The following is a 14,804-nucleotide window of genomic DNA, read 5'->3' as shown; positions in this document are numbered from 1 at the left end:
GCCGCACCCTCCGCCCGGCTGCAGACGGCCAGAGACAGCCAGCGTGGCGCCGCCCTGGGCGGTGGCCGCCGCCGCCGCCGCCCCCGCCCTGGGCGGCAGAGCATCGATCCCGTCTGGAGGCGACGCCCCACCCCGGCGGGAGAGGGGGAGGGAGGGAGGGCAGCAGCCGAGACTCATCCCCGAAAACGGTCACAGGAGCTTCCCGCCGGCGCGGCGCCGCCAGGGGCGCTGCCGGTCAGCGCAAGGCTCTGCAGTCTGCAGTCTCTCCACTCAGCATCAGCAGTCAGCAGTCGAGCGCTGTCGGCCAGCGGCTCATGAGGCGGGACCCCGGGTCCTCCCAGCAGTCTCTGGAAGACAGCGTTGAAGCTGTTCCCTAACCCCACAACTGCGGGCCGGGCCGGGCTGGGCCACCCTCAGATCACCAGCGTGTTGGTCCGGCTGAACCAGGTCTGACCGAGCGGCCGTTCTTACTCCTTACCTTTGATGCTGACCACCTTGCCGCGGAAGTCGGCGAAGTAGCGCAGCAGGGCGTCCTTCCAGTAGCTGCGGTACGAGATCAGACCCAGGTCGGAGAGCGGCTTCTCCGGCGAGCCGATCTTGTTCTCCGTTTTGGTCAGCAGGTAGCCTGGCGGTGAGAAAGGGTCGGGCGTCAGACAACCAGGCGAGATACAAACAACACGCCTGTCTCACGGCTACGAGAAAGGGGAAACTTTTGATCCATCGATATTCCATTGCGATGTAGACAGATGAAAGATAAAAAAGATAATCCTAGGAACACAGGAAAGGTCTCGCAATAAATTCTTGTTCATTGTTCACTATCACTGCTTTCGGTTACACATGAGTAACAACACCGTTTATGTTCCCCATGTGAAAGGCAGACAATTGGAGCAAATATCGGCAACCTTCTTTGAGCCTGAGTAGTGAGCACTGACCATGGAGGGTTTGTACCCCAATCAATTGCAAAAACACCCAAATTACCTACGCCACCCCCAGATCTCGATACAGTTTATGAAGACTGTAAGCAATATGCTGGATCGAACCTCGTACAAACGCACTACATAGAGGATGTCAATTCCTACAAGTCTTCATTCGTCAACAATTTATGCCAAATTTGGCGGCGCTACGCGCCGCCGTTTTTACATTATTTGCGAAAAACCTTGGGGGGTTGCATCAACCCCCTCCCTCGCCGGGCGAGGGTTAAATCACATTCAAAAATCTGAAAGTGATTTTCCATGATTTTCTCATTATGCTGTCTGTTGGTCAGCTGAAGCTCGGCCCGGACTGAGGCTATGATTTCGAACAATATTTCAGCTGGGGTGCCCTGGATACCCTGGATCTGTCGACCGTGCCGACGGCTGCAGCATATACTGGGATACGCGTCCACAAAATGGCTGCTGCTCCATGTGCGAAGAGGCCTTTTACATTTTCAATCTGGCTGCATCATCAACTATCGGAAACCGTGCATTCATCTGCCATGCATATTTGCATTCATTCTTTTCTGAATATGATAAATGTGTGGTTGTCTGTGAATGCACCGGTGAATCCGTCCAAACGGTGGAATCTGCACTGTGCTGTGTGTGCAGCCTGAACCGGAGGCTGGCCTTCGAGCCCGCCTGCGAGAGCGATGACGTCACTGAAAGAACCTGCCATGCCGGCTGCGCTTTTTACAAACCTAATGTATTTACCAAACACGGCAGCATTCCGAGAAGGACCGATGGACATTGGACACTAAATCTCGAAAGTCTTTGGGAGCGTAGAGCCTTTGCTATAAAGCTTCCACCTGAAGCTGGGTATACTGCAGACTGCTGAAACGTTTGCTCTCGGCTGGCGGCCGGGTCCGGTGGAAGGCTATCGTTCCCGGAACTCGGAATGGCAGTCGGCAGCGGCCTTGGCTGGCCTCCATTCCATAGAGGGTCTCGGCTTCCGTATAGAGCACCACGGGACAGCCTCGGCGGCGTTCAGAGAGAGCCAACTGTCTCTGGCAGCCCGGCGGCGTTCAGAGAATGCCTACTGTCTCTGGCAGCCCGGCGGCGTTCAGGGAAGGCCTACTGTCTCTGGCAGCCCGGCGGCGTTCAGAGAATGCCTACTGTCTCTGGCAGCCCGGCGGCGTTCAGAGAATGCCTACTGTCTCTGGCAGCCCGGCGGCGTTCAGGGAAGGCCTACTGTCTCTGGCAGCCCGGCGGCGGATGGAAGTAACTGAGGTCCGCGGCGCAGTCAGCAGCTCTAAAAGGCTGGTGTTTGTGCTTATAACCGTGCAATGTGCAGGCATGCTGCTCGGATGTGAGTACGAAGTAGGGGCGACATTGGCTGGCTGTTCTGTGTTGTCCGTGCTCTGGGAATGAGGTCGTCCCATAGCTGCACTCCCGGGTCCGCCTGGTTCGAGGAACGCTCGCCGGTCAGTGTGCGATGTCGGCTGAAGTGGAGGGCCGGGCTGCTCGGTCCGGCCTGCGCCGCCCCCGGACCTGGTGACGCAGCAGCCGGGGACGCCCCTTGGACAGGTCACGTTCCTGTCCGACCCCGGCACCCGGGTCACAGCGGCCGGGCGCGCGGCTCGTGACCTTTGTGTGACCCCTGCCCCGGGCGCTGTCACCGGGAGCGGCCCGGTGAGAGGGCAGAGCCCGGAGAGGGCAGAGCCAGGGACATCCGGGTCGGAGGCTCTCGAAGCGTGGTGAAGTGGGCTGTCTGTGCCGTCTGATAGGGTGGGGCGCACTACAGTCGGGCCGATTGACCGCGATCTGCCGCTTCCTCAGAACACCCGGGGCGTTGAGTTCGCAATGGCAGGGCCAGATGACCGTGGGCTATGATGAGTAATGACTTCGTACTCATCGTAGTGGATTCCGGTCTGAATAACAAAAGATCAAAACGTGATCTGCGGGATTAACGATTTCTGAAGTTGACGATAGTTTGTATTGTTTGTTTGCTGCACCCTCTGGGGCAGCCTTTTCGCACCTTTCCTGAAAATTTGAAGTCCCAGTCTTTTCAGGTCAGGTCACCAGGTCACAAAAACCGGTACAAGGTCAGGGGAAAATTTGACTAGCTTAGCGGCAACTGAATTCCAGGGTTCACTTAAATTGGTAACATAGTATATCATTCGATGCGCACGGACGTCCTGAGTTCACTGGTGCTTTAATTTTTTCTCTATCTTTACTATAGGTAAGAAGTTATAAGCGAGAAACGTTTGACATGTTTTAGCAAAATTTTTGCACTTATACCCCCAAAACCCCCCCTAAATATTGACTTAGAGTCACCAAACTTTCACAGGGGCGAGATCTCATATGGACCCACCTACCTTGTAAATTTGGCGTTTTTAAGTGCCATAGGAGTCAATCGCGAGGGGGGGGGTCGTACCAACCTACCCCCTCGCCGTCCGCGTTATGGAAAAGGCCGTCGCCTGGGGAGGGTTAAGACCATCGCCGATCCCGTGAACTCGAAACTTGCACGGCAGCACTGCATGGCATAGCGGGTTTCACCGGCCCGATGGCCGCTTCGACTCCGACTCCGACTCCGGTCCCGACTTCGCCGGCTGACTCTGGCCCTGACTCCGGCCCCGGCCCTGACTCCGGCCCTGACTCCGGCCCTGACTCCGGCCCCGGCCCCGGCCCCGACTCCGGCTCCGGCCCCGGCCCCGGCCCCGACTCCGGCTCCGGCCCCGGCCCCGGCCCTGACTCCGGCCCTGACTCCGGCCCCGGCCCCGGCCCCGACTCCGGCCCCGGCCCCGACTCCGGCTCCGGCCCGGCCTCGAGGTCAGGGCGGTCACCACAGGAATGGCGGGCGGCGGCAGGTGAGAATGGGAGCCAGACAGACCGGATGAGGGAGGGGAGGGAGAGAGAGAGAGAGGGGAGAGGAGGGGAAAACACAAGGCAAAAGACAGAGAGGAGTGGGAGAACATGGAACGCGAATATGGCGGAAAATAAACATGAAAGTAGGTAAAAAAAGACAGAGAAAGCAATACATAAGATCATGTAACAAAGACAAGCAGTGTGGGAGCTTTGGCTATCGGCGGAGGAAGGGGCAGCGGGTTGGACTGGCGGCCGGCCAGGTGCTCGGCTAGCTGACGGAGCGGGCGGTCGCGGCGGGTGGTGGCGGGCATCTCCCTGTGGAGCGGCCTCCGGCCCGCCCGGTGGCTGGGGCGCCGGGCACGGGAGGCACGGGAGGCACGGGAGGCACGTCCGGCCCCCCGCTGTCTGCCGTCGCCGTCCCCAGTGCCCCCAGTCGGGAGTCCCTCCGGATCACGGCAGAGCCCGCGCCGGCCTTATTGGGCTAGTAAAGGGACCATGTCAGCTCGGCGGACTTACAGGCTTCGCAGCGGCACTGGGTACTGTTATGTTTCTGTTCGTCGGTTCAGAGTGAGAGAGGAATAATGAGTAACGCGATTTATTGGACCGTGATCCGAGCGAGGCCGAGATTATACATAAAAGACAACAAGTATGGCGTGCGCCGCCCCTCGTCACCCGCGCCAGCCGTGCCGCTCGGCGCGCACCGTCAGCTGGCGGCGGCAGAGGCGCTTGCAGGCGCCGAGCTGGGGCGGCCAGCGGTGTGAGCGGCAGAGGCGCGCGCAGGCACGGCCAGCAGCCGTGCGGGGGCTGGATCGCAACACAACATCTCCCCCCAAGACGATCACATCGTCTTCACTAGCGCCATCCCAAAACAGACCGTCCCGGGTCTGGGCGCACAAGGCCACTACTGGCAGTACGTGGCGCCACCCCAGCGCACGGACAGGCGCCTGGGGGGCTGGTGCACGCGGCCGCTGCGGCGCGGCGCGGCCTGCGGCGACGGCGGCGAGCTCGGTGCTGCTCCCGCGGCGGCAGAGATCGTCTCCGCTAGTGCTGCTGGGGCTGCGGCAGGCGCGGCTGCTGTCGTGCGGGGCGGACCGGCGGCGTGTGGCGCTGCAGTGTCCAGCAGTGGTCGGTACGGCCGCAGGAACCGCCGGTTCCTCCAGTACAGCCGCCCGCTGCCCGTCTTCACCAGGTAGGTGCGGCGCCGGCCGATCCCCACCACGACACCGGGGCGGTCCCAGCGGCCGGTATCGGTGTCCTGGATGTCGACCCGGCTGCCGATGTTGAGCTGCGACAGCGGGCGCGCTGTCGCGTCGTGGCGGCGTGTGACCGCTCCCCGGGTCACAGCGGCTTTCAGTTCGCACTCGGCGGCGGCGCGCTGCCACTCGGGCGCGAACGCGCGGTGGTGCGTGGGCACGCCCGACCGGATCGGGTGTCCGAACAACACCTGTGCCGGTGATCGGCCGTCCGCGCGCGGCGTGTTTCTCAGCTCCAGCAGGCCCCGGCTCAGCAGCTCCTCGTCCAGCTGGCCGCCCGTGGAGGCCGTGATGACGAGCTTCTTTGCTGCCTTGACAGCCGCCTCGGCGTGGCCGTTTGACCGCGGGTAGTGCGGCGACGAGATGACGTGGCGCACCTCCCATCGGGTCAGGAAACGGCGCAGAGTTCCCGACGTGAATTGCGGTCCGCCGTCCGTACGGAGAACCGTCGGGACTCCAGTCTGTGCGAACAGCGCACGCAGCTCCCGAGTCAGGTGCTCGGCCGATGCTGTCCTCGGGCAGGTGGAGATGTACGGCCAGCCGGACAGTCGATCGGCGTAGACCAGATACGTCCGGCCGGCGACGTGGAAATAGTCTGCCGAAACCGACTCAAACACCCGGCTCGGCTGGTCGTCCTCCTGCCACAGCGGCTCGTTGGCGTGGCTCGCCACCAGCTGCCGGCAGCGCGGGCAGGACGACACCACGTTGGTGACGTCACGGTCGACGCCCGGCCAGTACACACAGAGACGGGCACGGCGTTTGGTCCTCTCGATCCCCTGGTGTGACTGGTGCAGACGGTTGAGGACGTCGCGTCGGAGGCTGGCGGGGATCACCAGTCGAGGGCCGTAGACGATCAGACCGCCGTCCAGCGCCAGCATGCTCCGCACGCCCCAGTATGGGCGGACGGCGGGGGGCACCTCGTGCCGGTGCTCTGGGAATCCGTGCAGAATTGTCTCTCGCAGGGACTCGTACTCAGGGTCGCGGTCGGCGGCGGCTCGGATCCTCTCCAGACTGGGGTCCACGAGCGGCGCTAGCCGCGCACCGTCCTCGGACGCCCGCTCAGCGTGCAGAGCTGCGATTACAGCTGCGTGGAGCGGGTCCTCCGCGTCCTCTGAAAGCTCGTCGTCGGCGGTCGGGTCGCTGGTTGGAGCGCGTGACAGCGCATCCGGTATGCGGTGGTCGGATCCTTTCTGCCAGCTGGCAGTGAAGGAATACGGCGTCAGCTTCTCTCGCATCCGCTGCAGCCGGGGATTCTCGATCTCGCTCAGCTGCTTTTGGTTCAAGATCGGGACCAGTGGCCGGTGGTCCACGACCAGTGTGAAGAACGGCAGGCCGGCGAGGTAGATGTGGCACTTCCGGCACGCCCACAGCACGGCGGCCAGCTCGATTTCCACGACGGCGTACCGTGACTCCGTGTCCGTTAGGAACCGGGAGCCGCAGTGCACCAGCCGCCAGATGTCGCCGTGTCGCTGGAGCAGCGCGAATCCGAGGCCTTTGGTCCGAGCGGCGTCCGTCTGTAGCATGGTCGGCAGGCTCGGATCAAAGAACGCCATCACGGGAGGCGCGGCGAGCACCGACTTGACCCGTAAGAAGGCCGCCTCGTGCTGTGCTGTCCAGCACCAGAGGTGGCGCGCCTTCAGGAGGTCTCGCAGCGGCTGGGCGGCGTGGGCGAGCTCTGACGACAGACCACCGAGCTGGTTGGTCAGTCCCATGAACGACCGCAGATCGGTCACGTTCTCAGGCCTGGGGAAATCGGCGATGGCTCTGAGCTTCTCTCCGTCGGAGGTGTAGCCGTCCGGTGTGATGCGGTAGCCGCAGTAGTTCACCTCGTGTCTGGCGAACACGAACTTCTTGGGGTTCAGTGTGATGCCGCACTCGTCACAGCGCTGTACCACGGCTATGATGTGCGCCAGGTGGTCCCGGTAGGTGGCGTCGTATGCCAGCAGGTCGTCCACGACCTTCACCGTGTTCGGAATGTCGCCGAGGGCCATGTCACCACGCCGGTTGTACTCATCGCCGGCGGACACGCACCCCTGCGGCGCCCGGAGGAACTTCATGCGCCCCCAGGGCGTGATGAAGCATGTCAGGTCCTGGGACGGCTCGGCGAGCGGTACCTGGAAGTACCCCATGGCGGCGTCCAGCGTCGTCATCCAGCGACTGCCAGCCGGGATACCTGCTACAGCGTCGTGCGGCGGTCGCACTGGGTAGGTGGGCCTCTTCACAAACCGGTTCAGCCGGGTCAGGTCCACACACAGTCGCACTCCGGACGGTCGCTTTGCGACGGCGACCATCGGGTGGCACCATTCGGTGGGGTAGTCGACTGGTGCGATGACGCCTCGGGCCTGTAGTTCATCGAGCTGAGCTTTGATGTCCGCTCTCCAGGCGTATGGGACCGGACGGGCGGCGGTGACAGCTGTCGGAGTCGCATCCTCGCGCAGCTCGATCACCATCGGGCCTCCGTCCATCTCTCGCAGCGGGCCTTCAGCGCTGAATACCCGCGGGTAGTGAGCCGCGATCGCGGCTGCATGAGCTGCGATGAGCTCCTCGGACGGGTCCCCGTCCTCGTCCCATGTCGGCAGGCCTCCCACCGGTGGCGGCGAAGCTCCATGGGCGGCGGCGGCCCCGCTCGGCTGGGTAGGCCGCGGCGGCGGCCCAGCTCCGTGGGCGGCGGCGGCGCCGCTCGGCTGGGTAGGCTGTGCCGCAGCACACCTCGCCCGCCCAGTGTCCGCGAGCGGCGGCGGCGGCCCAGCTCCGTGAGCGGCGGCGGCCCCGCTCGGCTGGGTAGGCTGTGCCGCAGCACACCTCGCCCGCCCAGTGTCCGTGAGCGGCGGCGGCGGCCCAGCTCCGTGGGCGGCGGCGGCCCCGCCCGGCTGGGTAGGCTGCGGCGGCGGCCCGGCATCGCCGACGGCTGCCGCCAGGGGCGCCACCGTCGACGAATCAGTCATCGTAGATGGCGTCACCTCCCGAGCTGCTTCTGGTCTCACGTCGGGAATCTGCGCAGGGAAGTTGGCCGGCAAAATCCCCAGGGCGACTGAATCAAACCAACTGATGAGCGTCCCCGTCAGTCCACTGATGACGTAGACGGTGACGTCGACGAAGCGGTCACCCAGCCGCAGCGTCGCGCTGAACGCCCCGAGACAGTCGAGTGGACGGCGTCCGACGGCGGTGAATTTGGCTCGGTGGTCGGTCTGTAGGCGGGAGAGGGCGATGCCGAGCGACCGAGCCACAGCGTCACCCATGACCGTCGCCTCGGCTCCCGTGTCCGGCGTGCACTCCAGCGTGCTGCTCCCGGTCTGATGGATCAGCTGGACATTGACCGTGGGCGCTGGGCGGGTGCAGACTCCGCTGATATGGATGTCAGCGATGACCTGCTTAATGTCGCGTCCGTACTGCGCTCGCTGGCTGCTGCGCGCCGGCGGCGGGCCGCCGGCGGGGCCCGGCACGACGGCTGCCGGGGCGGCGACGGCGTGGTCCGAAGCGCCATCTGTGGCGCTGACTCCGTGGCGGCAGACTGTCGCAAAATGTCCCAGTTCGCCGCATGCTCGACAGGTGGCGCCAGCGGCGCGACACGTGTCTGAGCCAACATGACGGCGACGGCCGCACCGCGGGCAGCGCTCGCGGGGCCGCTGATCAGCGGCGGCGGCGGCGGCGGTGAGGGTGGGGGCGGCGGCGGTGCGCGACCGCGGGCCGCGAGACCGGCTGCGGCCCCTCTTATAAGCGGAGAGCCGCGCCACAGAGTGCCCCTCCGACCCACGAAGATCCTGGCAGGTGGTACGCGCGTTTTCACTGGCGCGACAAATATCCACCGCGCGCTTAAGCGTCAGCTCTGGGTCTTCCAGCATGCGCCGCACGGCCTCCTCGTCCCGCGCACCACACACGACACGGTCACGAATTTGCACGTCGACACAGTGCTCGCAGAACGCACAGAACGACGCGGCTTCCTTGACGCCGCACAGAAAGTCATCGAAACACTCACCCGGCTCCTGCACTCGCGCATAAAAGTCCCGCCGGTCCACCAGCACGTTCCGCTGCTTTCGTAGGTGTCCCTCCATGGCGGTGACGATGGTGTCCAGGCTCGCACCGTCGGCCAGATCGAGCCCGAACCTGATGACTCGGTGCCAGTCCTCATCCAGGAGGCTGAGCAGCGCGGCGCGCTGGCCTTCCACTGGGAGGTCGCAGGCTCCGGTCAGCATCATGTAGCCGCGGAGCTTCTCGGCCCACACGGTGAACTCCCGCAGTGACGCCGACGAGGTCAGGTACGGGGCCGGGGTCGCCGAGGTCGGCAGGCGGGCGGTGCGGCGCGCGGCGGCAGCTGATCGCCCATCAGCGCCCGGGTCGTCGGGCACTGGGTCCGTCACAGCCGCCGTGGAGAGCTGGCGGGCCATCAGCCTCTCCATCATGGCCGCCAGACGCTCCTCACGCTGGGCGGACAGCTCCGCCTGCTGGAGCAGCAGCGCCGACAGTTTATCGAAATCACTCATGTCTATAGATTATAAAACTCAATCACTTAATCACAACACCGACCGCGCCATGTTATGTTTCTGTTCGTCGGTTCAGAGTGAGAGAGGAATAATGAGTAACGCGATTTATTGGACCGTGATCCGAGCGAGGCCGAGATTATACATAAAAGACAACAAGTATGGCGTGCGCCGCCCCTCGTCACCCGCGCCAGCCGTGCCGCTCGGCGCGCACCGTCAGCTGGCGGCGGCAGAGGCGCTTGCAGGCGCCGAGCTGGGGCGGCCAGCGGTGTGAGCGGCAGAGGCGCGCGCAGGCACGGCCAGCAGCCGTGCGGGGGCTGGATCGCAACACAACAGGTACAGGTGGATCGCGGACCAGAATTCAATAAACATTCGGCAGCAGGGGCGGAGCTTCCTATATAGTTGGTGGGGCGGCTGCCCCACCAACTTGGTATCTTGCCCCACCAATAAGCGTTTTGCCCCACCAACTTTAGCTGATTTCTAAGACTTTGTTGCTTTGCAAATTAACCTTTTTCGCATTGAAGAGCTTTGGAATGTCTGTTTAATGCAAAATAATATGTCTGTAATAATAGGAATTGATTCAGTGTGGCATTTTATTCAACTTTATAATCGGACATTGTGGGTTTGATGACTTTTTGCCCCACCAACTTCCCTAGAAAAGCTCCAACCATGTTCGGCAGGCTCTGGCTGTGCATCCTGCACGACATCCTGCAGCCCACGTGGTAACCGTAACTCTCGCACCCTGCTCTGAGCGACCGGAGAGCGACAAATACCGAACACACCACTGGACGATAGTGTCCTAAATGGCTATTGAACTTGACCTTCTCCATCAGTGCAACACAATGCCTTCCTTCAATTAGATCTTCGTAACCGCACACGGATCATGACCGGAAATACCATTCACTTGCATTTTGCGGAGCGGCTATCCATGCGTTGATAAGTTGATGCGTGACATGAGACAGGGTCCGTTCGTGTTGTGTTTCCCTGAAGCGGCTGCCAGTGCCCACCGACCCTCCCCATCGGCGCTGTCCGGCCGTCCCATACATACACGGCGGCGGCGGCGGCGGCCGGCCCTCTGCGTGCGTCAGTCGACCGCTATCGGGCCGCGCCAGAGGCCGCCGGTGACGTCACACGGACGTCACCGGCCGACGGTGACGTCAGAGCGCCGGACACGGCCGCCCAAAGGTCGTGACCTTCCTGAATGCCGTCTGGCTCCCTCCAGACTCCACGATAAATGGTGCGGACGACGGGCCCGCCAAGCGCGGCCACCTCCGCCAAAAGATTGTGACCTCCATCACTTGATCTGAGCCCTGAGCACCAAACACTTCATCTATGATGTTATACTTTTATTGAGTTATCGATCACAAACAGGGCAGTGCCCACTTAAAAGTGGGCCAAATACAGAAAAATGGCATTATGAACTTGGTGTCAGGTGGATTTTCACCGTATTACAGTTGCGGTGTCAAATTGGCTCAATTAACCGGCAGGTAAGGATAAATAACTGTTACTGTGGTCGGTTGCATCACTTGTAGGTACTCATTAGCCAGAGTCAGACACAACAATTAAAGACTTACAAACGACATTGGTATTAGGTAACCGCAATGCAATATCTCCCTGCCTCTCAGATTCGCTCATAAGACATCTGAGCTGCACCTTGACCCTGCGACCATTACCCAGAACGCTGCGCGCTCCGACTTCACGATATCTCCTCATCCCGAGCAAAAACTACCGGGACCTGGTTTTCACGAGGTTGTCAGAAGCTGGCCATTAATTATTTTAATTAAATTCACGTCGTCTTTCAACGCTTTCGTTCCCTGAACGAAAGCGTCCAAGACCCCTAAGTCCTTCCAGCCACAAAGAACGGCAGAATCGCGTGACCTTGGAGCCAAGCTCTTCCCAGAATCCACAGGCACTGGACCATCTGGTTCCCTGGTGAAGCTCCCCGGGGCTATGCCGGTCCACCGGGCCCTCGCGGAGTCGTGTCATTGTGTCCAATTCCATGGACGCTTCCCCTCCCTGAGGACCGCCTGGGTCCAGTGTCGGATGGTGGACCAGGTGCCACCGCCGCCGCCGGCGAATTGCAAGGAACATCGACCGATCGCAACAGCACCAATACGGAGGTAAGACTCGGTGGGCTCTGGACATGCTCGGTCCTGGAGACACCATTGTCCGGACAGTGGGCATGGATCGATCCTACAGCAGCATACACACAGGTCACGGATCGATGATCCATCCTACAGACACTCTGCATGACACGGATCGATGAACAATCACACAGGCACCACATAGAAAACGTGTCGGCCCCACAGACACCATACAGGACACGTATCGATCCTGCACATACACCATCCCTGAAACGGGTCGATCCCAGACACTATCCCTGAAAAGGAGCGATCCTTCAGACACTATTCCTGGCACAGATCGATCCCACCGACACTATCCCTGAAACGGATCGATCCAGCAGACCATACAGGACACGGATCGATCTAGCAGAGACTGTACAGGACACGGATCGATCCAGCCGTCGGCTGGAAAGCGCCGCTTTTACAAGCCGCGCACGTGGCGTAATGAACAGGTGTCTACAGTTACCCCCACATTACATAACAGTCGAAACGGTACAAACGGGAACACCCGATTTTGAGGCAGCTGCAGTGGTCAAAACACGAGGCAAACCACAGGCGTGACGAGAAAATGATGTATCGACCATTTCGACCGCTTCTGCAACTGGCATACAGAACAAAAGTTAATGAAATCCCAGTGGAAAATGTCATGCACCCAAACTTCACACAAAACTCTACAAGCGTTCTTTTTACGCCTAAATTCGAGACGAGCTGAGTCCAAAGTGACGTGTTCCCCGTCCCACGCCGCCTGTACGGTCGGTATACGGCCGGCTGCAGGATCTGACCGGGGCGCACGGTTCGTCGGAAGGTCATCTCAGTCTCAAAAGAAACGGTATATACCATTCGAAAGCTGGCGGTGAGCTGAATCCAAAAATGTATTTTTTTATCAAAATCGATCGATGACCTTTTTTGAAAATTGCGTTTTTGTAAAAACTTTATAATTTTTTAATCAACGGGCTGTCCCGGGCATTCTTGAAAAAATAAACATGTTTTTCGAGTTCCAGTCAAAGCTGAACGCCAAAAGAACAATATTTAACGAAGCAATATTTCTTAACATTAAAATGCGTCTCCCACAGCCGACAATAAGGCGCAATCACACAGCTCAGTGTCACGATGGACCAAAGTCAGCCATACAGAAGCGTGAAATGACCCTTATCGACTCGCAGACCCGGCGCTCTCGGCCCGCCCGACCGGTCGCGGAAATAACGTTCGGCTCTCGTTCTACTAAACAAATGTCATATTTGTCAGTTTAGCTGTCTACATCGCTATTAAAGTTATTCAGGATGGCTGTGAAGAAAATTCGTTGTTCTGCTTGATTTACAACATGCTTTAATTTACATTTTTCTTATACATGTTTTGTTCCATCCAGCTGCGCTCAGTGCCCGCGCAGGGGAAGTGAGCGGGGTTTCACTGTCAGAGGCTGTACTGGTGACAGCTGCTCGGCCGTGCGACCGGTCAAAGGTTACCCTGCCCCACCGGGCACTACCCCCACTCCACCCGAGCTGAGGCCGGTGCAACCTCTGACATTTCAGCGCGGCCAATTTTCCTTATATGGGCATGATACCAAGCTCAATTGAGCAAAGTAGACATGAACAAATACAAATTAATGCATGATGTGAAGATGACAGAGCAATGAATCTTTTGCTCATGTATCCTGAATATCTCAAGTACCGACTTGAATCGTTAAACTAACAAATATGACGTCTGTTTAGTAGAACGACAGCCGAACCTCCTTGCCGTGGCCGGCCAGGCGGGCCGAGAGCGCCGGGCCTGCGAGTCGATAAGGGTCATTTCACGCTTCTGTGTGGCTGACTTTGGTCCATCGTGACACTGAGCTGTGTGATTGCTCCTTATTGTCGGCTGTGGGAGACGCATATTAATCCGCGCGGGGCTGGGGGGGGGGGTAAATTTTACCCCCCTCGCGAATTTTTGCAATATCTCAAAAACGGCGGCGCTGCGCGCCGCCAAACTTCCAGTACCTTTTCTTACATCAATTTGACACGTTCCCTGAAAATTTGAGCGAAATCCGTCAAAAATTTTTCGAGAAATTGACGTTTTAGTGACGTCATGTTCGCCATTTTCGCCTCAAAAACGGCAAAAATTCAAACGCCGCTAACATCTTCATTTTTAAAGGAATCAAGACGTAACAAAAACTTTATACGTAATTCTACTTTGTCTATCAAATGGCTATCTCGGTTTTTTGAATATTTTGGATTTTGGCCCAAATTTTTTCAAAAAACTGACTTTTTGGGGAAAATAATTATAAAATCCAAAATTTTGAGTGTATCGAAAAAACCGGAATAGATGTCAGAGAAGTGGTCTATGTGCACCTGCATACCAAGTTTTAGAAGAATCGGTTCAAAAATGTGGGAGTAATTCGAAATTTTCTGACGTCACGACACACAAAAATTTTGAAAATGATTTTTTTTTGGAAGTTCTAGACCTCGTACGGAAACAAAAATAGCACCATTCGATTCGCCGTGAAAAACTGCATCAGATTAACACCTTTTTAGGCCTAAACAACCAACTTCAAAATTTGACCTCACTTGACCTGACCTTGACCTGACCTAGACCTGAAATTCATCTAGAGGTGGTCCGTATCACTTATTGAGTGTGCCTATTGAATTCTGAGTAATATGACCCATAAAACATGTGTCGCACATGCCCTTTTCTATATTTTGTTTTTGGTGACCTGACCTGACCTGACCTGACCTTGACCTTGACCTCTGAATGATATTGTATGCAACGAATATTGTCTTGGTAGCCTATGAACACGTTTTGGGCAATCAGTCTCAGTCCATGACTCCATTCTTCGGCAACTACGGTGCAAGGCCGATACTGTAGGAACTTGCAATTTGTACCCTAGAACTGACCTTGACCTTGACCTCAGACTTTAAATTATGTACATGTTTTTAGTTGTTCGTGATGAGATCTTTCGATTGGCGTTTGAATTTTCCAAATCGGACCATTAGTTCGGGAGATAACAGGGGGGGGGGGTAAAATTTACCCCCCCCCCCAGCCCCGCGCGTTCGGCTGGAGACCCCAGCCCCGCGCGGGTTAATGTTTGGAAATATTTATATTGCTTCGCTAAATATTGTTCTTTTGGCGTTGAACTTTCACTGGAACTCAAAAATGCATGTTTATGTTTTCAAGAATGTCCGGGACAGCCCGTTG

General features: G+C 58.8%; 1 protein-coding gene across 3 annotated transcripts in view; it reads right to left on the bottom strand.

Annotated features, from left to right (window-relative positions):
* Positions 1–14,804, bottom strand: part of LOC122372505 (histone acetyltransferase KAT7-like) — a 125,013-nt gene that overhangs the window by 51,006 nt on the left and 59,203 nt on the right. For all 3 annotated transcript variants that reach the window (XM_043349746.1, XM_043349738.1, XM_043349755.1), the window contains one exon: positions 479–625. In XM_043349746.1, coding sequence (XP_043205681.1) covers positions 479–625 — 147 coding nt within the window. The remainder of the gene's footprint in view (positions 1–478; positions 626–14,804) is intronic.

This window comes from Amphibalanus amphitrite, unplaced genomic scaffold, assembly GCF_019059575.1.
Source record: "Amphibalanus amphitrite isolate SeventyFive unplaced genomic scaffold, NRLGWU_Aamphi_draft 000037F_arrow, whole genome shotgun sequence".
In the NCBI taxonomy this organism is placed as follows: domain Eukaryota; kingdom Metazoa; phylum Arthropoda; class Thecostraca; order Balanomorpha; family Balanidae; genus Amphibalanus; species Amphibalanus amphitrite.
This window is presented reverse-complemented; position numbering and strand designations above follow the sequence as displayed.